This window comes from Pomacea canaliculata, linkage group LG10 (assembly GCF_003073045.1).
Source record: "Pomacea canaliculata isolate SZHN2017 linkage group LG10, ASM307304v1, whole genome shotgun sequence".
NCBI classification, from domain to species: domain Eukaryota; kingdom Metazoa; phylum Mollusca; class Gastropoda; order Architaenioglossa; family Ampullariidae; genus Pomacea; species Pomacea canaliculata.
Window position 1 is genome coordinate 18,988,750 of NC_037599.1, and position 24,857 is coordinate 19,013,606.

Consider the following 24,857-nt stretch of genomic DNA (forward strand, 5'->3'; position numbering starts at 1 on the left):
GAGATTGCAGCTACGATCAGTATCTCTCTTGATGGCCAGTTGTTGTTTTTTTACTTCATGCTGAGTGAAGACTATCGTGCAAACTAGCCACGATATTTCTTTCAAACAGCTAATAATGTTGTTAGCAGCTGGTGTTCCCCTCCCTTCCTTCGGCAAGTTGGTGGAGGGGGTGGGGTTTGAGGAGGTATAGTCTCCTTGTTTGTGAGCATGAGCGAGGCACTGCAGAAAAGAATGCTCACACGTCCAGCAAAGAGTCCCTTGTCGTTCAGTAGACTTAGCAAAGTAAGGAACAAGGGCAGCGAACTTCTTCCTGAAAATCATACAACCTGACAGCACAGCTCCAAAAAAGAAAAATAATAAAGAAGTTAAAAAACACGCATATCCGTCCCTTTATAATGGAATTTAAGCGCGAAACAGGGATACAATTTTATTCGTATGTGATTAAAGGAAGTGAGCAAAAACTTTACACTGATAAACCCGGCATATGTGCATGCCTGTAGGCTGAGTAACATATATATATATAAAGGTGTACTCAGTGCAAATTAACCTGAGATGAACTAAGCTCATGTAAACGAATGCGGTCTCAAAGCTAGTTTTGCAGCAGCGAAGTAAATGGCTTCGATGATTCCACTCTAGGACCACTGAATTTTGGGAAGTTAACGAGAGTCGTTTATTCTCTCTTTCTGTTATCAAAACTGTGTTAGATCTCCGGGTTGTCACTGGTCCGATGATGACAATGATGATGAGAAAAAAGTGTTCTCAGAGTTTTCACTTTACATATTATTTATATAGTCTACGTTACATATTACTATCGTTCTTCGCTATCGCTGTCCCTTAATGCGTGTTTCAGGACGATATGATGCTCTCATGCATTTATAGGCGTCGAACTGCACATACTGTTATGTACTGCCATTGAACTTGTTTTTTCGACGCTACGTTGCAGCGTTTTTAAGCCTTAGCCCCTGTAATTACCTAGCTTTCGCCAATTTCTACAACGCAGATAGTCCCCTATTAGTGACTAAAAAATTCTCCGTTTTTTCTGCGGTAACTTGTGTCAAACTTCGTCTCTTTTCTTTCATTTTCTTTTCCGACCATAAATTCCTCCCGAAGAAAAGACTCGCCAATCCTCCCCCTACTCGTCTCTCGATCTCTTCTACGTGCGATGTTTCTAGCTGCCTTTGATAGCAATTTTTGGATAATATTGATATCGTTTATCACAAAATTTACTGACAAATATTTACAGGATTCCGAAAAGTGAGTTTTTTGAATAGGTTTGATCCCTGTAGTGTTTACACAACCACTAGCAAGGGAAACAACTTATTTACTGAGTGCATTCCCCCGATTTAGTTACCTTAAAAGTTCTAACGTTGCGAAACCGAATGGATTGTCTGTTTTAAAATATGATTAGTCATAACTGGTACTGTTAGTTCAAAAAATAGCATCAAGTATAGTATTGTTCCTAGTCAATTATATATGATGGTTAAAATAATGACTACATTCCATTTTAAGTTTTTTTCTTGTTCCGTTCCTGACTTTTTATGCGAACATTTGCGTCAGAAAGCCGGCATGTGAGTGTGGTACATTGAAATTACATCTGGAACGATACTAAATAGCTGACAGTTTGTCGTAAGAACCCGTATCTGAATATTTATAAATTAAATAAAGATCTGAATTCACCATCATTGCTGTGCTGTTAGAGGAGAAAGTCCGCATTTGTTCCATTGTAAATGTGATCGCTTCTCCTAAGTAAGAATATCTTGTCAGCTGGAATATCACTTGAATAGTAGAGACCTTTTGGTAAAATTAATTTTTAGGTGAAGCATTTCACAGCTTCAGATTGCTGACTCCATAAAAATGTGTAGAATTTACCTTTCTTTTCTTTGTTTCAGAAAAAAAAACAAAAATGGTGTTGATGTGTAGGTTTTACAAAAACAAGTTCCCCGAGATCGAAGATGTGGTAATGGTAAACGTAAGGTCCATTGCCGAAATGGGTGCTTATGTACATTTGCTCGAATATAACAATATCGAGGGAATGATTTTGCTTAGCGAGTTGTCTCGACGACGTATTCGCTCTATCAACAAACTTATCCGTGTGGGAAGAAATGAATGTGTGGTGGTCATCAGAGTCGACAAAGACAAAGGTTGAGTTTCAGTTTTTCATTGTCAGTTCTGATTGCAGATCACACTATAGTATTAGTTGATGAAATTCATTAGGCTTGTGGTAGAAATGCATTGTAAATGGAACAGAATCATCAAGTATATTTATGCCTCTTGGAAGGGGAGAAGGGGTACCATTACAGAATGCTTGCAGTAATGTGATACTGATTTTGTATTAGAGATCAGAAGTAAATGATCTGCATTTAATATGTGTGTGTGTGTGAGTGAATGCCACTAAATGAATGAGGATGACAATAGAGGAAAACCTGCAAGAAAAGTTTAAAAGCCATCTTTATTCTGTAGCCATCCATTTTCAAATACTAAGAAAATCGTGGAGGTCTTTACATGCAAAGCTTTGTGCTATCACATGGCCTAGTACAAATAGTATTTTCTCTTGCAGGGTTTTGTTTTTTAAATCTGAGTCTTACATAGCAAATTTTGTAAGTTAATGCTTTGTGTTTAAAAATGTGTAAACCACTATATTTCAGGCTACATTGACTTGTCCAAGCGTCGAGTTTCCCCAGAAGAAGTCATTAAGTGTGAAGAAAAGTTTGCAAAGGCTAAAGCAGTATGTAAATCAATAGCGATATTTAGAGAATAATAGAGAGATATTTGTTATAAATACTCAAGCAGTCAATGCTTCTACAGTAACAGATAAATTGGTGTAGATATAGTGTTTTACCTCTATAGAGTAATATTTTCAATTCTTTCTAGAAACATAAAAATAAAGCACTAAAAGCATAATAGAAAATACTAAACTCTATAAAAAAAATGAGTGCTAATAGCTTGAGCAATAAGTCAGACCTGACTGATTAGTAGCTCTGATAAAAGTGCAGATAATTGAGATTATTTAGCTTTGTTTCCTAAGAATCACCATTTTCTGCCTTGGCTTAGTCAAATAATACAGCCAAATCAAACCAATGTGCATTTGAAAAGTAACGTGTAAAATTATAGTCATATTGCAGAAGAACTGTGGTAAAAAAATTTCATCTGAACATTTTCTTTATGGTTAAAAAACGGATTAATTCGGTTTCAGGTCAACAGTATCTTGAGGCATGTTGCTGAGTTGCTTGGTTACTCATATGACTCTCAGCTGGAGGAGCTGTATGAAAAGACTGCATGGCATTTTGATGAGAAGTACAAGAAACCAGGCGCTTCTTATGAGGCTTTCAAGCATGCTGTCAGGTTGGTCTGAAGGAGTCTTATAGATATTATATTATTTCCCAGTATTACAGGCAACTTTCAACCACAGAAATATTCTGAAGTGCTTTTCTTTCGAAATGATGAGGCTGAGCTCAGTAAAAAATGTTTTTTTCCATAATTTGAATAGTGTACTGAGCTCTGCCCATTCATGTGAAAAAGACCTTTCCAATCTTCTATCAAACCTGTAAACTGTTTTTATTTTCTTTGTTGCATCATTGTGATATTTTGCAGTAACCCTGAAGTGCTTGATGAATGCGACGTAGATGAGAACACCAAGAAAGTATTATTGGAAAATATCTGTCGTAAGCTGAAGCCACAATCTGTCAAAATCCGAGCAGGTAAGGTTTGTTAATCTGGTTAGGTGATATAAACTGCTGTGACGTTATCAACCCTATACGTTCTGAAGTCTTTAGGAGTGCGTTTATGTCTATGTAAGTGCCATATTCTGGGTAGGCACCCTGTGTTTTTTTTTGTTTTTTTGTTTTTATGCTTGCTGTAGGGATCATATTTGTAGAGAACATTGGTGAAGTAAAAAAAAGGTTAAGATATAACACCATTTCAACCGATTCAGTATCAATGATTAAGCATAGCAAACTTACCAAAAGAAGCGCATACAGCGTTAAAAACTGTTTTGTTATCAAGTTTTATGTTAGCTGTTTTTTCTTCTTCTTCTTTTAGATATTGAGGTGGCTTGTACAAAGTATGAAGGTGTAGATGCTGTAAAACGAGCACTGAAGAAAGGTCTGGAGCTCTCTCAAGAGGCAATGCCTATAAAAGTAATAATCAGGCATTAGAGGTTTTTTTTTCTTTTGTTATCTTTTATTTTGTGTGTGTGTGTCTGAGATGATCTGGTTCTGGCTCTGGGCAAAAAGATGTTTGTTTGCTGGATTGTTTTATTGGCTTTTCATGCTCAAGTCTATTCCAAGAGCAAATTCTTCTCTGCGAGTAGTTGACCATGTTTTAATTGCTTACCTCAGTTTATGTTTTGAATCATGGTAGTTTTTGATAAATCTGGTATTTTTCTAATTTTTACATTTTTCAAAAAAGTGTTTTGCAAGCGTTGTCTTAGTAAACATGATAAATCCATGAGTTGTGTTTCAAGCACCTTTTTTTCATTAAAAGAAAGTTTACCTTCGTGCTGTATGTGGTGCTCTTGTCAACAGATCAATTTGATTGCACCTCCACAATATGTGGTGACAACCCAGACCATGGAGCGCTCTGAAGGTGTGGAGATGCTGAATAAAACTCTTGAAGCTATTAAAGCAGAGATACTAGCATCAGGAGGTCACTTTGACATCCTCCAGCAGGTAATTCCACACGTCCTGCCACTCCCTTTTTTTTCTCCTTTCCCCCATTCTTTTATATGTTTTTGAACATTTTGTGTCCTTATTGCCATTTCACCCACTTCCACCTACCTCAGCCTGCTTACAAATACAATGGATACTATAGGTACAGGGTCACCAGTCAATTCCACCATGACCATTGGGCGGCTTGGTGTCACCAATACAGTCTAGGTTGGCTATCCTGGGTACAGCTCTTGTCTTAGACACTCTGTTCTTTCTCTGCATGTGGCATCAGTTTACAGGGCTGGCTGCCTTGCCATGATATAGCCTTAGTTGCTGGATTGGCGTAAAACACCAATTTCCCCCCACCCTCCACCATGACCATTGGTTAATTTGTCTACAGCCCAGCATCAATTCGACCTCGAGTACAGAAGTTACTATTCATTGTAATGACACATTCATTGCAGATAAACAAAATGAATTTACTTTTTTGTTTTTAACACAGATTAGTTTGTGATATACATATGTCAGCCACCATTATTATCAGATCAAAAATGGACACTGTTCAAAGTAATGTGGTGCATGGATAATTATTATGAGAGTGAAAAAATTTTGTTTAATTTACACATTAGCAAAACAGTCAGCTTGGCACAGCTGTACAGTTCATGGCGACAAATAGGCCCTGTTGAGTGCTTTGAAAGGCTTGTCAAATTATACTGCATATTTGGAGTGTTCATCAAATAAGCTGCATGTGAAGTTTGTGGGGACTTAGATGCAATAAAATCTATTTTACTGCGATGTGTGAAGAAACACCTAGCCACTTTCTGACAAAGAGTTTTATGCAAGCCTTTAAATAAACTAGTGGACATATTGTGGTAATGGAAGCTATACTGTTATTTTTTTAAAAGATGTCTTTCATACACACAAACAAATGATGAAAGAGCAAGATCGAAATGCACATGAAACAAGGATGATAAAGAAGAGTAAATCACTTATTTTGTGGCTTAACTATCGCATAGATGTGGTCAAAATGATTATAAGAAGTGGTTGAATCAACTTAAGGCAGTGCTCAAATCAACTGTTGGCTGTGGTTGAATTAGCAAATGGAAAAAATCAACAAACGACCCTGGTACAGTTGTATTTCAAAGATGTGATTGGTGATCCCTATCTTCACAATAAAGACACAGTGTGACATTGAGTTTGTAATAAAAGTGTCACTATAATTTGATTATGCAGAAAGGGAGGATTTGCATTTTTGAGTGTAGAGCATGGTGTTACTAAAGATGAGTAATTTTTTTTTTTCTTCTGCAGGCACGAGTGGTATCCGATACAGATGAAATTGAACTGGAAAAACAATTGCAGAAGCTAGAAGAAGAAAACCGTGAGGTAGCAGGAGATGATGATGATGAAGATGAATATGATGATGATGATGATCTTGACAAAAAGGACTCGAAGGGTGGCAAGGAAGATAAGGAAGATGCTGATGAAGATGATGGGGATGTTGAGGATTAAAATGCTGGCTTGACTTTTGTTTTGACTCTTCTACATGATAATGAAATCAACATTTTAGCATGGCACAACACCGTATGTCAAACACAGGAGATTGTGGAGGAATGCCTGTCCTATCCAAACCACATAGTAGACGTGAAGAAAATCAAGTTCGCCATACCATAAAGATACTGGTAATGTCATCAGTGCCATGCTTATCCAGTCTTTTGCTGGTGCTTCTTGAGTTTGATGAAATGTAGCACATGAATAAAGTACATCAAGTTACTTTCACATGCTGTCTGAAAAATATTTCTAGCACTTAACTACATGGTTTTTGTTACAAGCTCAGTGGAACAGCTGTAGGTGTGAAAAAAGACTAAAGAAAAATTAACAAATTTATACACCACCATGAAAATTAGGAACGAATGGATTACCTTTTCTTGGTGGTGTTTTGCGAAATAGGCCAAATTGATTTTTGGGGATCTTTTCATGGTGAATCCAATCGCTGTGTTGATTGGAAAACAATGCCCTTAAGAAATAAATTGATGATTTGTGTTAATTTTTTTTTTTTGGGGGGGGGGGTATTATCCTTATTTTATTAATTGCATTTGGACAGCTTTTCATTCCTTTTATGTTTTGTTGCCTGGATTTGCTGCAATAAACCTGTGCCATTGGCAGAGAGAATATACCAGCTGGACCATTTGATGGCACATAGTGGACTAATAATTTTTGAAAGCTGTGTGTTAGAGTGGGGGAATATAATAATAATTGTTTATTAACACAACAAAGGGGAACTCAAGCTTACATTCATGAGGTGGCACAAGCATACATTTATCCTTGGGCATCTAATAAGCCTTGAAAAATTCATTCAAATCATAACTACTCCGCCTCTCTCATACTATTTATCTTTGTCACAAATTTCTAGGTTAAGAAAAATATTATTTTTGAAGTATGAGCTTGTACATGTGTTTCAGTATTTTTTATCTGTGCTTTACAAAAGTCTGATCCATAGAATACTAGCTGTAGTATTGTTCATGAGAAGAAAGATGTCCTCCAGGAACGCTTATGCTGGAGATGGGTTGTTAAAGATGTGGATCAGGCACAATGGGTTCAAATCTCAGCTTTGACACTTTGTTCTCTATGACAAGGAAATATGTAAAGCAGTAGCACTTACAACTGCTTAAGGTTGTTTTTTTTTTAAAAAGGGTGTCGTAAACAGGATCTTTAAGCATTCTGAAGTTCTACTAACCAAGCAAGGGTTTTTAGCTTACCCTAATCAAGATAAAACTAGGACGTGTAAGTAGGGTGGGGAGGAGATGGGGTAAAAAAATCGGGGCCACCATGCCTTCTGGTAAAGCCGTTCATACAGTTAAAGAACAGAGCAGGATGAAGTAATAAATATGGTATATGGCAGAATGTGCTTCTTAACGTTTACGTAATGATTCACTGCAAAATTGTTCAGTGAATGACAAATTGGTGTGAAAAAAATGCATGGAGGTAGGATTGCATTGATGGATTTGGTTTAATTTTTTTTTTTTAAGTGATACCACAAACTTGTATTACACCGTGCCAACGTGCATGAATGGAGAACATCTTTTATTTGCGTGTATGTGATCCTGCGTTCATTTTGCGACTTGAGTACAGGTAGTCCTCAACTTACGACGTTGATCTGTTCTTGCGCGGCGTCGTAAACCGAATTTCGACTAAGTCGGATCATACATTCATACAGTACTGTACCATAATAACAGTACAGTACTGCAAACACTTAGCCTATCCAAACACCTATCTTACACAGTACCATACATAATTATCAATAAACATAAGTACAGTAAAATATTGTTAGCACACTACGCTTTGTTATCACTGTCGCTTTCATAGGAGCAGATCCTTTCACATGTTCAAGGATGCGATCTTTTCCTTGATAATCGTAGCGACAGTCGAACGACGAAGTCCTAATGACCTGCCAATTTCTGTTGCTGTTTCCCCCTTCTCAGATTGCCTTATGATATCCACTTTCACCTCCATGGTGATGGCCTTCCTTTTCTTTGATGCACTGACCTCGCAAGTCGGAATGAGCGTCGTTTAAAGCGTCGTAACCACGAAACGACGTAACTCGAGACCGTCGTAACCCGAGGACTACCTGTACTTTGAATTTTGCGGGTGCCCGATCCGTGCCGATACAATTTCCACCTCTGAAAGGGTAAATTAGACAAAAGAAACAATCAGTTAACTACCCCCACCCCCAAAAAAACAGCAAAGAGGGTGGATATATATATATAACAAATTATACTGATAAAGCAAATGAATGCAGACCACTAACAGAGCCAGCAACAAAAGACTGAAAGTCTATCCTGGAGATGTATAGTGAACGAAACTAGGGAACACCAGCTGCTGTTAAAACGTTAAATACATCGCGTAAATAACTGAAATAAAATTATTTCTTTGGGCCTAGTCGTTTACGTATCATCGGTCAACTGCAAGCCTTCCCCGCCTTTGTAATAGGCAATCTTCAATAACAATGTACTCCCATCCATCCTAAAAAACGTTTTATTTGGTAATCGGTACATTTTGCAAAATTAAATATTGTTGCTAGTTTTACTGACTAATCCAACTTCGATCGATCTGTCCGTAAATTATGGTTCTTTTCAATGAAAAGTCATTCTTCAGTTCACGTGTAACCTATTTTTTTTTTTTTTACATTTTCTTTTTAAAGCGTATCTTGACATCAAGCTGTGGCACCTTCGAGTCCCTTCATCTCGCCGCATCCTACGTGTGAGATAAACCGCGCTGAAGCTAACACGTACAAAAGATGTTTCGTTTCACATACATTTTGTGCTTTTTATCTGTTCTTGATTTGATAATTTAATAAAAGTTAAAAATATAGTTAAAATCTTTTATTTTATTATTTGAAGTGGTTTCATCTTTGCTATTCTGCAACATTTTTCCTAGAGGCCAGGACAATTTGTAGACAAAATAATTCGTTCGGGTCCGATAACAAAAGAAACATCTGCACCGCCGGGTGTGAGACAATAATCGAAACTTTTGTTTGCTAGTCCTGAATGGCGTTCAGATCCTGAAGAGCTGAGGCTTGTGAATTTTTTTCTGATTTAATTGATTCTGACCATCGTGTATTTTGGATCACATAGTTATGATGATGAATAGATTTGTGTGACCGAGTGGATCTCAACCAGTCTCTCCCGCGCCATAGACTCAGTGCTAAGATGGCTTCCTCGTTTGACAACGTGCTCTTGTCAACATTCACCGATAAACAGCATTTTGAACTAGTATCAAATTATCCATTTAGGATACGTTTGTCGACGAAGGAAGGAGAAGTTCATGTTGATTTTTTTAATGGTAAGTTGAAATATTCTTTTAAAGATTGAAACTGAAAGACGAGCGTTTCACGCACTAAGTCAAGCCAGACTTATTTTGTCAAGTACTTCCACTCGTTTCAGTTTCAGCCTTTATGTTTTCCTCTTTTAATGAAATTGAGGTAGAAATTAAACTTCTATTTTCTGTCATTTAATTTGTGTCCCAGAGGTTTCGCACATTCAGAAGCATTGCATTTGCAGTCTCTTTAATTTGTGCAGGCTATCTGTCTAAGAATCCCAGGTAGAAAGTAGTTATAAGTAGCTATGTAGTTGTTATTATGATAGTAATGACATTAACATTATTTTTATAGCTGTTTGTCTTTGTGAAGATGTTTCCTAGTTTCTAAACTTGCAAATGAACATCAGAAGGGTGCACATTTATGGTGATGGGAAGAGATAAATAATAGTGATCAGGGGAACAACAAATGTGACAAAGAATTAAATAGTCACAAGGTTATTAAGCGTTTCGGTTTTTTTAGGGGGGGGGGGGTAAAGTATTCTTTCCCAGGAATTTTTAAAATTATAAATTTTACATGTATTTGGCACTCCACAGATTCCAAGAGACATCACTAAACTGTTTGCTTTTGTCTAACTGTGATATCATGTGATCATTTCATTCAATCCTTTTAACATTAAAGACACAAATTGCACATTCTGTTGAAAAATTGATTGCTTTATATAAGAAGATGTAAAAATTTACCTACAGAATTTTCTGAATTACATGCTTTACAATTTAAAGGCCGAGGTCCCGTTGGGCCTTGTTTTGAAATGGTTTCGCCCGTGCGAGGGAAGGTAGGAATACACGGTGCTGTACCAGCGGTCAGTTTTCCCTAATTGCTACCCTAGCCCCGAGGCAGGGTGGAGATCACAGGCAATAAACCGATGTCTTTCTCAGCCGAGTTCTTGGTATTGGCGTTTAGAAAGCTGAAGTGAAACCGTTTGGAACTGAACATACTGTCAGGGTTAGGACCGACAATTGAATGTAATCTCCATAAAATAAAGAAGAAAAAAAATAAAGGAAAATGATGAACAGCGGAAATGACACAAACACAAAGACAACTGAATTTTAAAACAATGCAGCAAGTACTCGGCTGAGAAAGATGTTGTATTGTTAGGTTAGAGCCTGTGACAGTATGCTCAGATAGAAGTCGTTTCACCTCAGCGCTCAGACCCTACAGCAAGTAGTGGTCGGGTGAGGAAGACGTTTTATTGCTAGGCTAGTTGGCAGTGCCTGTGATGTCCACCCCGCCTTTTGTCCAGGTAGTAATTGAAGACGACTGGCCGCTAGCAGTCCGCACAGCGTGTACTCCTACCTTCCCTTGCACGGGTGATACCATTCCATTTTGCCCTTACAGGAGACTTCGGCCTTTAAATGTGCGAGTTACTATATTTTAAAATATGTAGTGGTTTTGTGTGATGACAGACAAGTTTGATTTTGATAAAGGCAGTATTAACCACTAGATGCTCTGCCCCTTGTGGTGACATCATGACCAATCATGTTGTGATTTTGGAGAATCTGAGGAAAAATTTTCTCAGGCAGAGTTGCTTCACATGTTTTAAGACAAACACAATGTCTAGTAGTAGTAATATGTTCATTGATTTGAGCAAAACAGTCATGCTAAAAAGATACATCTGGGGTTTGTGCAACTCCAATTCTAGGTGCCATAAAAGACTTAAGAACAGGCAAGTGACAATACTACCATTTCCAAGACAATATTATGAGAGGTAGAAATGTCTCAGATGGATAAAACTTTGCAATTAACCACATGGGCAGGTTAGTCTAGAACGTATGGTCAACAACTACACTGTTTAGTTTTGCACAAAGTCGCATGAATTAGTACCAGTATGTGCTGTAACAGACTTATCAGCAGGAACAGAATATGGATATATCTCAGATTGTGCAACGAGGCCTACACACTAGAGTATTCCATATATATATATACAATATTTTTTGAGATCACAGTGACATAAATACCTTACAGACAAGTAGTATAAGATCAGTATTATTGAGGATGATCACATCAGGCATGTAAGATCAACAACTGCCAGTCAGTATCAGCATAAACTGCTGATTTTCACTGTCATTTTATTGAGTACAGATGAAGCAATGAAAACCTAATACAGTGGAACCTCGGTTAACGAACTTAATCCGTTCTGGAAAGCTGTTCTTTATCCGAAATGTTCGTTATCCGAAACAATTTTTTCCATAAGAAATAAAGGAAATATATTTAATTGGTTCCCAGCCCCTGTTGACTCGCTAATATTTGAAAGCTACAGGCTATAGGTGTTTTAATGAGAACAGTTATAATGCAATGTAAATGGAGTTAAATAAACATAAAAACATTAACAAAAGCATTTAAACATCAGAAAACTTGCCGTTTTGACGGCGTGGTAGGAAGCAGCGTGTGGGGAGGAAGGGGTGGAATTACTGCTTGGATTCCCCCTCCATGAGCACACGTGACATTATAAAATCTGGGGTGACTTCCCTTTTCTGTAGCTTTGAGGTTAAAGCAAAAAACTTGTCCAGTGTCTTTTCCTTCTGCCTTTTTTGTAAAACTCTTCGGTAAGACGACATCACATATCCGACAGACGCATGCCACCTTCATGCTTTGAAATCATTTCCTTTTTTCAATTCATTTGTTGGCCACTTCCTTGTCATTACCTCGATCACTACTATTAATTGCTCTTAATCTTCTTTGGAGACATTATTGAGGATTATCTTATTAAAATAAAGCACAAAAATCACTAAATAAGAAGGATGCGCATAGATAAGGAACGACTGATTGTAACTGTGTCTCGAGCGCGAATGATGACATGCTGGTCGGTCACGTGTGGTTCACGTGGCTGTTCGTTATCCGAAATTTTGTTCGCTATCCGAGACAAACTTTTAACAAAATTTTTGTTCGTTATCCGAAATATTCGCTATCCGAGGTGTTCGCTAACCGAGGTTCCACTGTATTAGGTTATATAATTTAGGCCAGCTTCAATCAGAAAACTGAATGTAGTGTTTAGTAAATAATATTAAGTGCAGACAGCTGGTCACTAGGATTCTGCACTATAAAAGAATAATGTTCACCAGTACTCAACAAACTTTTGACTCGTGAACTCATTCATCAAGGCTGATCTCATTGCTGACTACATCTCTGACCATATCAACATTTTTATCATCACTGAAACCTTATTACCCAAACAACAAATAGTTCACCATGGCAGGCTACAGGATCATTTTCTTTTTTTGCTCATCATGAAGGGTGGCATCACAGTCATCACAGTTCCTCTTTTTGTTTTTTTCACACATACCAACTTGGAAGTGATAGAACTCATTATTAATGCCACTTTGTTGGTCATTTTTCTTTGTCTTCACCATCTGCTACTGAAAGAGTGAGGCAAAGGACGTCGGAACCACATGGACCCAACTGATAGGGGCTACCCAAAACCAGGTCTGCTAGCGAGGGGTTGTTGCGGCCCTACGCTCCTTGAGTAACAAGGAATAAACAAAATACTGAATAGCAAGAACGAGCTGAAAGACTTTACTTTCTTCGGTGATTTTGCACATGTGCCTGATCAATACCTTATCAAAACCATCAATAGGGCTGTCCTTGTCGACCGCAACATTTACTGGGACTGACTATCCGGGCTAAAGCCCTCCCAGATCACTACAGGTAGTCCTTTTCCCCATGCATTCCAGTGGATACGCCTGGACTGGATTATGAGACTAAGTGATAACTTGATTTTTTTTATTGTCCCCAACTACCTTAATTAATTAACCACTCCTAAACATTTGACTTTAATAAAAATGAGCTTAAGAACTGTCATCCTGTTTCTAACTTTACCCCCCTTTTTTTTTTTGAAGCTGTTAGAGAGCATAATCCTTGACCAGCTTTATAAACACCTTACTGACCACTCTCATTGCCTATCAAACATGGTCGACTAGTCTAGGAGGACAAAGACTGAAACTAGATTGCTGTCAATGATGCAGAAGTCAGAACACTGTCGTCTAGTTTCAGTGCTTGTCCTCCTTTACTAGTTGACCATGTTTGATAGGCTTAACAACATCCTGGTCCACTGGCTTTGTCCCATTTTTGGCATTCAAGATGCAACCCTTTCCTGGCTCCAGAGGTACATCCATATCTGATTTCACCATTGTCATCAACTACCATACCTCCCAACTTTTATGAGTCCTCTACATTGATTTGCCATGGGCCACGTCCTCTACTCTCTTTACAAAGCCCCTGTCATTGGACATTGATGTCTATTATCTTGTGTTTACAGAGAGGTTGCAGCTGTATGCCAGCTGTCCACTGACAGTTTAATTTGATAGTTTTCTCTTACCCATCATTCACAGCTACATGGACATCCAAAACTGGACCCTGTTCATTGGCACTAAACCATGACTTTCCATAGTTTCATCCAGTAGGCTCTGATTGTCTGGCATGAAAATCCCCTTATTGTCCAGCTTTAAGAGTACTGACATTATTCTGAACTCAACTGTCTTCATGCAGTCCCACATTGCTTCATTGGCAAAAATGTCTCTCCACTATCCAAGGCTACTGATGTCATAGCTGTCTGCCTTCTCTCATGCTTGAAAAACTCCCTTTTTGCTGGCATCCTTCAAGACACACCCCATTCTCTTCAACACATAAATAATGTATAAATTCTGTTGCCCATCTCATTCTGTGGCCATATAAGACAGATTACGTGACACCCCACTGCTTTGTTTACTGGCTGTCTATCACCAATCATATCATTAATAAACTGGACTGTTTTCTGGACTCCATCGCACACTCTTCATTAAGCAGCTGATACCTTCTGGCTCCACATTCCTTATGCTGTACTCAGCTAACCAACGAACTTTATTCTACCCAGGCTTCTTTGCTTGAAACACTTTCCCCTTGCTGCTCCGCCAGGCTGCCTCTTTAAAAATTTTCAAGAGACAACTTAAGACTCACCTCTTTCAGATGACTTTTGAGCACTGCACTGCCTTCAACTGTTTAACAGAATCAGCATACTCTACACGTCTCGTAACTAAATACTAATATAACATTTTTACGGGAGAGTAAGCAACTGTGACTGCTGTGTCTTGATAGTCTTGTAGGATACAACACAAAAATTCCTTCTAGATTACTCAAAAATCTCTCTGATTTATGTAAAGCAGGCATTCTACAATGCTAATCATGGGAATGTACTTCTCAAATATTATCATTACAGTTTTAATAGCAATACGTAATAAATAACTGGATAATTTGGTTTGTTGTGTAAGCACAAATGGCTAGAATGCACTTTATTTTCAGGTGATACACATTCAAGAACTGTGGCTGTCAACAAATCAACAGAATGTGCAAGACTTGGAAAGCAGGGCTTTGTCATCACTAATGATTTGGGATCCATTATGTTGTGGTTTAACAGCATTCATGGTACAGTATGCTCCTCAGCTATAAACAGTGTTTTGAGAGAAAGGAATAGATGGATGGTTAGATAAACTTGTATATTAACTTCAGAATCATAAAGCATTGTCTTAATTTAACAGTCCTGCCCTGACTGGTTCAGGAAGTTTAAGTCCATTCTTAATTAAATGCTGATCAGCTATGAATTGGTTCTGCATTGTTGATTGGTCTAAGTTCTGTTTCTCAATCTGGCCAGATCTATTGCTAATTCTTTAACAATGGCTGGGCCCATACAAATGAATGTTGCTGTACTAGTCCTTTTTCTTGCTCTTGTAAGAGAAGGAAAAAGGGGCAACAAACATTGGTTTGTAAAATGGCTTTGCATGCAAAGAGAGGAAAAAGTACACTAGTTATTGGTTTACTTATAAAGTACAAGGTCTCACTTGTTTATTGGTGATTTCCTGCATCTAGCAAACAATTGCAACAAGCCTTCAGAGACAAATTAATGGTTTGGGGTGTATAATTAGCCCATTTTTATTTAATTTGAATTCAACATTGACATTGAAAAATGCAGCAAAGACTAATGCTGCCTTTGACTAAAATTGCCTTGGCATTGTAGGTGAAACATGATCTGGAAGTGGCAGCTGTTGGATTAGCATTAAGAAGAGATGAAGCATCCAGTGAGATATATAGGCAGTGAAAAAGTGCATATAGAATTACAAAGCAATTATCTTTGTGTAGTATCTGCTGTACTGTTTGACTATGTGTAACAAAACAAAGGGGCTAGGGACTTTAAACAATATTCTTTATAATAATGTCTGTCTTGTTTTTACAGATGTGAAAGCTTTTAAATCAACAATCAAACAGCTTAGAGAAGGAACAAAATCTGTCTTTTCTGACAGAACTGAAGAGTCATCTGCTGTGCAATATTTTCAGGTAAGCTGTATTTATTCTCTTGAGTGAAGAATGGAGGGGAAAATGTGCAGCAGTTTGTGCTAATGTGTGCCATTCGCATGCTAGCCATCTGGGTCAGGTTACTGAGTGGAACAGACTTAAATTGTATTGTTACTTTGTTACAGTTTCTTGAAGCCAGACTACTGTGGTGTTGTAGTGTTTGCACAGCATCCCTTATGAACTAAACAGCAGGCAGTGTGCAGCTGTACATTGCATGAAATGTTGCCTATATAAGAATGACTTGTACAAGGTGATAAAGATATTGTGGGGGTGGAAGAAATACACTGTTGCCAGTAACTACATTTTTGTTTCCATATTGGGTTGTAGTTGTGGACTAGAACAGGGGCAGGCATTTTTTTTTTCCCCCCACCGGTCTGAAAATTCTAAGCTATGTGATGTGCCGGTGAAATACCAAAAAAAAAAAAAAAAAAAACACTACACAACAAACCTAGTTAAAATGAAATAAACAATATATAAGCGCATAGTGGCATTCGCTTACCAAAATTTATTATGTAGAATGAAGCTGTTTGAATTCGCTCACAATGAAACTTTAAAACCACCCTTTCCTTTTGAAGGCAGCCACCCCCGATGCTCTCTAATGACAATTTCAGACATGTCAACCGTGTTATCATCTTTGTACTTTGTGTTAGAATTTTATGGACTCCCAGTTTCTAATGCTGTTGTATTTAATAAATTAAATTTCAATCAAATTAACCTCAGCTGAATAAAAATATGACAACAAGTGCACTTCACATTTAGACAGACAGGCCGGTCCAAAGACATTCGCGGTCCAGTTTGCCCACCCCTGGACTAGAGGTATTGATGCAAATAGAGCTAAAGCACAGCAGAGCTGTTAAATAACTTTGTATATCCAGTTCATCGAGTCTAGTCCTTTGCCCTGGCTTTTGCTTGATGATGGTGGTATATTTTTTAAACTTTACAGTCAGAAAGACTAGTACACATTTTTGTGTCTGAATTTTTAGCCACACATTTTTAGGAGTTTTGTGCTTTTGATTTCATTTTTAGTTTTATGGATATCTCTCCCAACAACAAAACATGATGCAAGACTATATACGAACATCCACATACCAGAGAGCTATGCTTGCCAATTTATCTGATTTCCATGACAAGGTGAGCTCTTTTGGATCTTTCACAGTTTTCATTTTGCATAGATGATTTTTTATTGCAGGAACAAGTTGATTAACCCCATTAATATAATATAACTGTCAGTTATCTTAAAGATAATATGCATCAGCTTACTGTTACTTTTCTGACTGGTTTGAATATTGACTCGGCATTTTTTGTGATAAGGCTATCACCTTGAACTTCCTCACTTCATCAACCATCAGGAGCGCAGATGAACAAGGACTGGGTGCATAGTTCATTGCTCACTGCAATGACTAGTGCTTAGTATTTCACTTAAAATCTTTATAAAACATTAGCAACTTGGCTGACTGCTAAGCGCTATCCTTTTAGCACCCTACTGGTTCATTGTACATACAGTCTTCAAGTTCCAAAGACCATTTTAAAGTCAGTTTTGCATTTAAATCAAACACATTTGTCTTCAGCATCAGTAATAGGTTTTACCTTTCTGTGGAAATAAAAAATTTTAGAAACTCTCTAAAATACCAAACATTTCATACGATAATAATAATGATGATGATGCAACAGACTAAGTTTACACGTTTGTTACTTTAAACTGTTTGTCTGTAACTTGGACTTTTACCTTTGTATGTGTTGTGGCAATTCGTTTGTGTGTATAGATGTCCATAACTCAAATTTGTTTGACATAATAGTATTGTAGAGAATATATTATGTTATACATGCAAGAGTTAAGCAAAAAGCCATATTTACTGCAGGTTGTGCTTGATGTTGGTGCTGGCTCTGGGATCCTGTCCTTCTTTGCTATTCAGGCTGGTGCCCGCAGAGTGTATGCCATTGAGGCCAGTAGCATGGCCAATCATTGTGAGGTGCATGTCATCATTTGTGTCATTTTCTGTCTACTCTAGCAGCTTGTGATCTCATTAGAGTTCATGGTCATTTTTATTTAACAATTCTCACATTGTCCTAAAGCTGTGTATTGGAAGAATAATATAGTGTGAGTCATGGAGTAATGTTTTTGTTAATAGAGACTCATGAGGACCTTTTATAGGTTAAAAAAGTTTTCAAAAGCAAATGATTCCCATTGCTTAATGATGATAGTTTAAGTTAACAAAAATGTCCTTTGGCTGTGAAGATGCCAAATCCTTGACTGTTGTGCAGATAAAGCATTTTAGGAAAACTCTTGCTTAAGAAGATTACATGCTAAATCCATATGCTTTACAACAAATCTGCTTTATCTTCTGTGATAGACCCTGGTAAAAGAGAATAGCCTGGATGGTCAGATCATCGTCATTCCAGGCAAAGTTGAGGAAGTTGATATTCCTGAGCAGGTTGACACCATCATTTCTGAGCCTATGGGTTACATGCTCTTCAACGAACGCATGCTTGAGTCGTATCTCCATGCCAAGAAATGGCTCAAGCCTGGCGGTATGTGACAGTTTTTCATTTTAGAATGTTTTTTTATTTGAAATTGGTTGTATTTGCAAGGATATTATCTTTTCATTCTACAGTTTTTATTTTTAATCTAAATTGATTGTACTTCCAAGGATATTATCCTTTTCTCAATTTAAGGAAGCAGAGCGAGAAAAATTATTTGGCTTTTTAGTTTGAATAAAGTCCAGATAATGTCCTCAACTCATCTGACAGTATTGTTACCTCAGAACAGATTTCTAACAATAAAACCAACATGAATCATTTTTGTGTGGTTGTGTTTTCCTGTTTTAGAAATACACTGTTTTTGAAAGTTTTGAAAGGACAGTTTTTTTTTTCTAGCTTTACATTTTATTTGCTCTCCATGGATGCCAGCATGATCTCAGATTTTTCATCACATCATAAAAGTCTTTTTTATGCCATCATGAGTAAGTGATGGCAAAAAAGCCATGAAACTTTGATTATATAACATTCAGCTTAAACTATAAATTGTGTTCACTGCAGGCAAGATGTACCCATCACAAGGAGATCTCCATATAGCACCGTTTACAGATGAAGCACTTTACATGGAACAGTACACAAAAGCAAATTTCTGGTGAGTTTCTATGCTTGCTCACCCAATCTTCATCTAGTTCTTTTCTCTCTCTCTTTTTTTTTTTTTTTTTTTTTTTTTTGGGGGGGGGTGGATGGTGAAAGTGGTTCCTTGATCTAGTGTTGACAAGATAACTGCTGTTGGTGTAACAAGATCACAATGTTGAGCATTCTGAGACAGGAAGAGCCATTTAAATCATATCAAAGATATGTATAATTTATATATTTAGAGGAACGAATCACTATAAATTTAGAGCCACGCGTAATTTATATATTCAACAGAATGCATGAATTATTCGTTTAAAAAAACACAGCACTTTTTATATTGTTTGTTACAAATGTGTAACTTGAAGACGGTAGAAAACGTAACTTCTTAGAAACTTAGAATCAGTGATGCTTACAAACTCCTGTCAAGGTTTATTTACAGTAAAAGTGAAATGTGTGACATAGAGTGACACATATAAAGCAGTCTTAAAAAGTGTTTACTATGCAGGCATCAATGTTGAACCAAAAACACAGGTCAAAATCATTGACTGCATGTCTTCTTGCATATGCACATTGTGCACTTTTCTTTTTTTTTTTTTTTTTTTTTTTTAAACTTAAATAGGCATGTTTTGAGAGGCAAAAAGGAAGAATTTTTTTTTAATAACTTAATAAATGTTTTTTCTCCCTATTTTTTTAATTGTGACTTATAAATCATGCATAATTTTACATTCAGGTACCAAGAGTCATTTCATGGTGTGAACTTATGCTCCCTGCGCAATGCAGCTGTCTCAGAATATTTTAAGCAGCCTATTGTGGTAAATGCTTGTTTTTTGGTGGTACTGATCCATATGAATTCACTCTCCTAGTAATTTTATTTATTTAACTGATTTTTATTTGCATTAGGTGTAGCTGAAATAGCCACACATTTCAATGTGGATTCTAAATATTTTATGCCTTTTTCTCTAGTTGTCTCTGGTGAATTTTAATGAACGTAAAACATCAGATTTCTTATTGTATTCTTTGGGAAACAAAACAAGGGATCATTAAGAACAAAAAATTTTGGAATTTTCTGTTACTAATTTTTACTGGTGTTGTTAATATTATTACTGGAAATTGTGTAATACTGTGTTGCTTTTTATTCACAGGACACATTTGACATTCGCATCTGCCTAGCCAAGTCCAACAAGTTTGTCATTGACTTCCAGACAGCAGATGAAAAAGATCTGCATGTCATAGACATTCCTTTGACTTTCAGTATGATGCAAGGGGGCATGATCCATGGCTTGGCTTTCTGGTTTGAGGTCGGCTTTCTGGGCACTGAGTAAGCTTCTATAAAACACCCTATAATTTTAGATATCAAACTTGTAATATCACTTTGGAAGACATATATGCCTAATTAACAAAATTAACCCACTGGCTGTAACCTTGGATGATGTAAATGTGTACATCTACAATCCTGATATGTTATTGACTGCATTTTGTTAATGATGGTCATGAGCATGAATCTTGAGAATAGTGTGAGGTGGTGGTTGGGGGTGTTCAACCATATTTTGGTAAATAGTATCTTGCACTGAGATTTATCTGGTCACGAGGAGTAAATTTCACTTCGCTTGACCTCTTAAGTGTTATGTTGGAAATGTAGGTGATTACCTCTTCATCTAATCCTGTGGGTTTGCTTTCTTACTCAGCTATGCAGTTTGGCTGTCAACATCCCCTACGGAGCCCCTTACCCACTGGTACCAGGTGCGGTGCTTGGTGGAAACACCAGTGCTGGTCAAGCAGGGTCAGACTTTAACTGGTCATGTGCGCTTGCGCTGTAACACTAGGTAAGAATATCACAAGGACATAGAATAAGCAATCATAAATTTCAGACTATAAGCCATAACTTCCCCCCCCTCCCCCCAGCTTTAAACCCTGCGGCTTAAACAACGATGCAGCTTGTTTGCAGATTTTTCCAGTTCCAATTAATTTTTGGATTTGCTTCATGCTAAAGTGTTAACTGTTTACGTTTTTAAATCAAAGCCGCATACAATTCAAACATTCATATCATTTGCTCAAACACCCTCTTTATGCTGAAAACAAAACGAAATGCCTGTGATGCAGCTTTCAAGTTGAAAGCAATCGGCCTGGCCATTGAAAAAGTTGTGTATTTTATAAACCAGCGTGGCTTATTTGTGAATAGTTTTTTCTTTCAATTTAGTGGGTGCGGCTTATATACAGGTACGCTCAATAGACTGAAATTAACAGTACTTGCACCTTTTGTATGGTCAGAGAAAGAACTATGGTCACATGCCAACTTTAGTTGATAGCCAGGGCATCATGTTAAAATAGTCTTCCTGCAGTGATCACATTTAAGAACAGCCAAAATTATGTGCATGCATTGCAAAGCAAATCTACCACCATTGTGGAGGCCATTTGATGTCAGATGATGTTGGCAGCACATTTTTGTTTAAGGCATAAACATGGTTCATTTCAGGCAAAGCTATGATGTGGATATCGAAATCAACATTCCAGGCACTTCAGCAAAGTCCTGCAATACCCTTGACCTTAAGAATCCTTTCTTCCGTTACACGGGACAGGCACCGCAGCCACCACCTGGCACTAATTCTGGTTCTGCTACAGAGCAGTACTGGAACAACTTGGCAGCAGGTATGTTAGATGATTCTGGTCTGTAATGTAAAGCATCTTTAGAAAATTCTTTCATGTGTGAAATGTACAATGAATGCTGAATGCTGTAAACATTTTGTGAAGTCAAACTAGAAGTTGACAAAACTTGTATGTCTGTATCTCTCTATTTTTCTTTCTTTGTAGTCAAGAAATTCATTATATAAGAATGATTTATGATACTTCAAACAGCTTTGTGGGTCGTTTTATGTCGGTAGATTTTGTTTATCATCCTAGTACACTTTCTAGCAGAAAGGATTGCCTGCTAAGCTACCACTAGATGGGGATCATGTACCCTCTGTATGTCTCCACCCTTGCTAATGTTTGTGTTGGACAAATGGCAGAAAAAAAATAACTTGGGACTTTCTTACAATATTTTATTTCTGATCCCTGAAAAGTTAAAATTGACATTTGTTTAGAATCTTTTGTCCATAGTAGTGCGAGTCTGAAGCGCATTTATGTAAATAGTTATGTAAAATGGTTCTTTGTGGAAGGAGAGATAAGGAGGTGGTCCTGTCAGAAGACTGGATGTCTTTCACACATACTTGCTGTGACCTTCTCTCTGCCTTATGGTCTTAACATCAGGTTGTTCTGTCTACCTCCTTTTGCTCTGCTGTTGCTGACATGTCCATTACAGCTGTGGATGGTTCCACTGGTTGTTCGACCACTGATACCTGTTTGTTCCCGTGTGTGACAGACTTTGAGTCTGGCATGTCGCTGTATGCAGGTCAGACGCAGACTTACGTTAACGGATTCATGAACGGCAGTGTGGTGGACCTGACGCAGACCGTGCAGCAGCCACCACCACCACAGCAACCACAACAGCAGCCGCAGCAGCAGGGCATCATCCAGAACAACTTGATTGCTGTCTGTGAGGAACTTTCTGTGTTAATGCAAGAAGAACATTCCTCCAATATATATCATAATGTTCCTTTATTTTTTTTATTTTTGTATGATTCTTATTGAGTATTGCATAGTTTATATTGTACATCTCATGCCAAAAAAAAAATCCCACCTCCCAGCCACGTTTCTTTGAACTGTACAATATTTTTTTTTTTTTTTTTTGTTAAACAATTGTTGGTTGTAAAACCTTACTGTTACATGGCACAGTGATCGCCTTCATAGCAAAGACCTTACTGGCCTTAAGATCCCCTTCTTTTATGAATACCTTGAGTTGATTGTTATTGCCTTTTCCCACCATCTTTCTCTCCTCCTTCCCACTTTGTTTTTTTAGTTATTGTGTTGCTGTTGATTAATAGATGTATTCATGCAATGCAACAACTCATTATGTTTTGCCACTTTTTACTGCAGTAATGAAACAATATGAATTGCAAAGTTTACAACTCGGTGTCCTGCAAGTGTATGGTTTAAAAAGTTTGTATTGCTTGATTTTTTTTTTCCTTGTCTTGCAGCCAGTGTAGCTCCTATTAACCCAGGAAGTATACCCAGTGTTGGACCTTTGGGTAATAATGCCAATGCAAATGCCAATCGCACCTCCATTGGTGGTGGAATCAGCCCAGTCAACTTCAACAGCACTCAGGTTTGTTTTACTGAGTCACTCTCCAGCATTGCCTAGTTGTGTAGCAAACTTCAAGTCAGATGAAAAATAACTCCCTTCTTTGTGTTCTTTTATCCTTAGGATTTAAATACTATTCATATTGTTAACAGGACAACTTGACAAATCATCACTCATTTCTATAAATCATTGAAGCTGACTGTACTTCAGTGATTTTGAGTTGTATATTGGTTTACAGTTAGCATAAAGGCATAGGCATGTTAGAAATCTTCATCATTTCATGCATGTATCTTTTTTTTAAAGAACTTAGAAGCAATGTGTCAGCATTTTTAAAAATTGGATGTCCAAACTTTTTTTCCTTTTTTGCAGAATGTTATCTGTGGTGGCATGGGACATTACCCTGTGAGCAATCAGTTCATGATTGGTGATTATGTCATGCCAGGGACTGTTCTGGTGCAGCAACAAGGGCAGCAGCCACTGAAAAAACAGGACATTTCTTAATTACTGATTCTTCTGCATCGACTACCAGGACTAGAAACCACCTGAAGTAAAGCCAGGAGCTTAGGAAGTCCTGCTCACCAGACTGTGTAATTATGCAACCTGGTACTAGCTTCCCTTATATGGAAACTCGTGACATGTGGCTTTCCTTGCGTCTTATGTTCAAAGATTATTTTGGAGACAGTGTTGGCAGTGATGACATACAGTCCTGGCTGACTTATTTTTGCCACTATGTGACAATGCTGCATTGGTCAATCAAGTGCCAAGAGATATATTGGAGGCTGTTGACAATGTACAAACAACAAAATAGCACCATCCGCTGCATACTTGGTTGAGTTTGGGAACTGTTGAAGCAGACCCTCTGCAGTCATGGAAAGGACATGAGCAATCTTGGAAATTAATCCTAGTATCTCAGTAATTTGGGTAGAAATGTTGTCTTTGGCAACCATGGTATGATTTATCAGTTATTTAATGCCTTAGTAATTGGAATGTCTGACAAAGAAATTATAAATAGTATGGTAGTTGGTGTTTTGCAAAAATGGTGTCCTACGGGAGGTGGTCACTTTTGGTCTGCTTAATAAACTTGTAGGAGGAAAGGTATTTTGCTCATAGATGTCAATTGCTAGAATGTTCGTTAAACAGAGGAATGTCCTGCCGCTGAAAGAATTTTCTCTTTGCTTTTGCAAAGTTGCAATGCAGATTTTTCTGCAATTGATTGTGCCACAAGGTTTAGCAGATAGTGTACCATGAATGGTTGGGCTGATGATGTAAGATACCTAACCATACCCAGGATTTTTTTACTTTTTTTCCCCCGGTAATTGTGGATAAGTAGGTAGAAACTGATCATGGCATTAAAACTGGATCAGTCATTGTATTCTGACCCAGTTCTAAAATAAAAGCATTTGTTTATATGTTGTGACAACATTTGGTTCTTGTCTGTGCTGCATGGTGTAACTAATTAATGCACATGGCCCATGAACCACACAAAATTTGCCCCCCACCCTCCCAACCTTTTTTTGTTTGGTGGTGGTTTTTTTTTCACAATGTCCTGCTTGTCTGAGAGAACATATATATGCGGACCACCAGCATGTTGATGAAAGCATTGAACTAGTTTTTCAGTTTTTACAAAAGGTGACAAAGTTGGAGCCTTGGCTATTGCAGTCATTGAAATTTTACTGATCCATGGTAGAAGGGCTGTAGGTTTGTACATTTGACATCAGATCAGAAGTTG

At 37.6% G+C, this 24,857-nt stretch overlaps 2 protein-coding genes across 6 annotated transcripts; both read left to right on the forward strand.

Moving 5' to 3' along the window:
- The first annotated feature begins 1,465 nt into the window (after positions 1-1,465).
- LOC112574094 (eukaryotic translation initiation factor 2 subunit 1-like) lies at positions 1,466-6,834 on the forward strand. 4 transcript variants are annotated; one of them, XM_025254955.1, is made up of 9 exons: positions 1,466-1,568; positions 1,703-1,705; positions 1,890-2,141; positions 2,646-2,725; positions 3,194-3,342; positions 3,592-3,698; positions 4,039-4,136; positions 4,524-4,667; positions 5,955-6,834. In XM_025254955.1, the coding sequence occupies exons 3-9, from the start codon at positions 1,904-1,906 to the stop codon at positions 6,153-6,155; spliced, it is 1,017 nt and encodes a 338-aa protein (XP_025110740.1). In that variant the 5' UTR covers positions 1,466-1,568; positions 1,703-1,705; positions 1,890-1,903; the 3' UTR covers positions 6,156-6,834. The 4 variants fall into 4 exon arrangements, with proteins under 4 accessions (XP_025110740.1, XP_025110739.1, XP_025110742.1 ...); XM_025254956.1 differs by having other exon boundaries at positions 1,558-1,626; XM_025254954.1 differs by lacking the exon at positions 1,703-1,705 and having other exon boundaries at positions 1,470-1,568.
- A 2,179-nt stretch (positions 6,835-9,013) lies between these two features.
- Positions 9,014-24,545, forward strand: LOC112574071 (histone-arginine methyltransferase CARMER-like). Of its 2 annotated transcripts, none has more exons than XM_025254906.1 (14): positions 9,014-9,485; positions 14,794-14,916; positions 15,722-15,822; positions 16,867-16,971; positions 17,700-17,810; positions 18,192-18,369; positions 18,877-18,967; positions 19,682-19,763; positions 20,094-20,269; positions 20,637-20,774; positions 21,425-21,597; positions 22,340-22,483; positions 23,025-23,152; positions 23,498-24,545. In XM_025254906.1, the coding sequence occupies exons 1-14, from the start codon at positions 9,353-9,355 to the stop codon at positions 23,627-23,629; spliced, it is 1,815 nt and encodes a 604-aa protein (XP_025110691.1). In that variant the 5' UTR covers positions 9,014-9,352; the 3' UTR covers positions 23,630-24,545. The 2 variants fall into 2 exon arrangements, with proteins under 2 accessions (XP_025110691.1, XP_025110690.1); XM_025254905.1 differs by having other exon boundaries at positions 9,021-9,485; positions 22,310-22,483.
- The last annotated feature ends 312 nt before the right edge of the window (positions 24,546-24,857 follow it).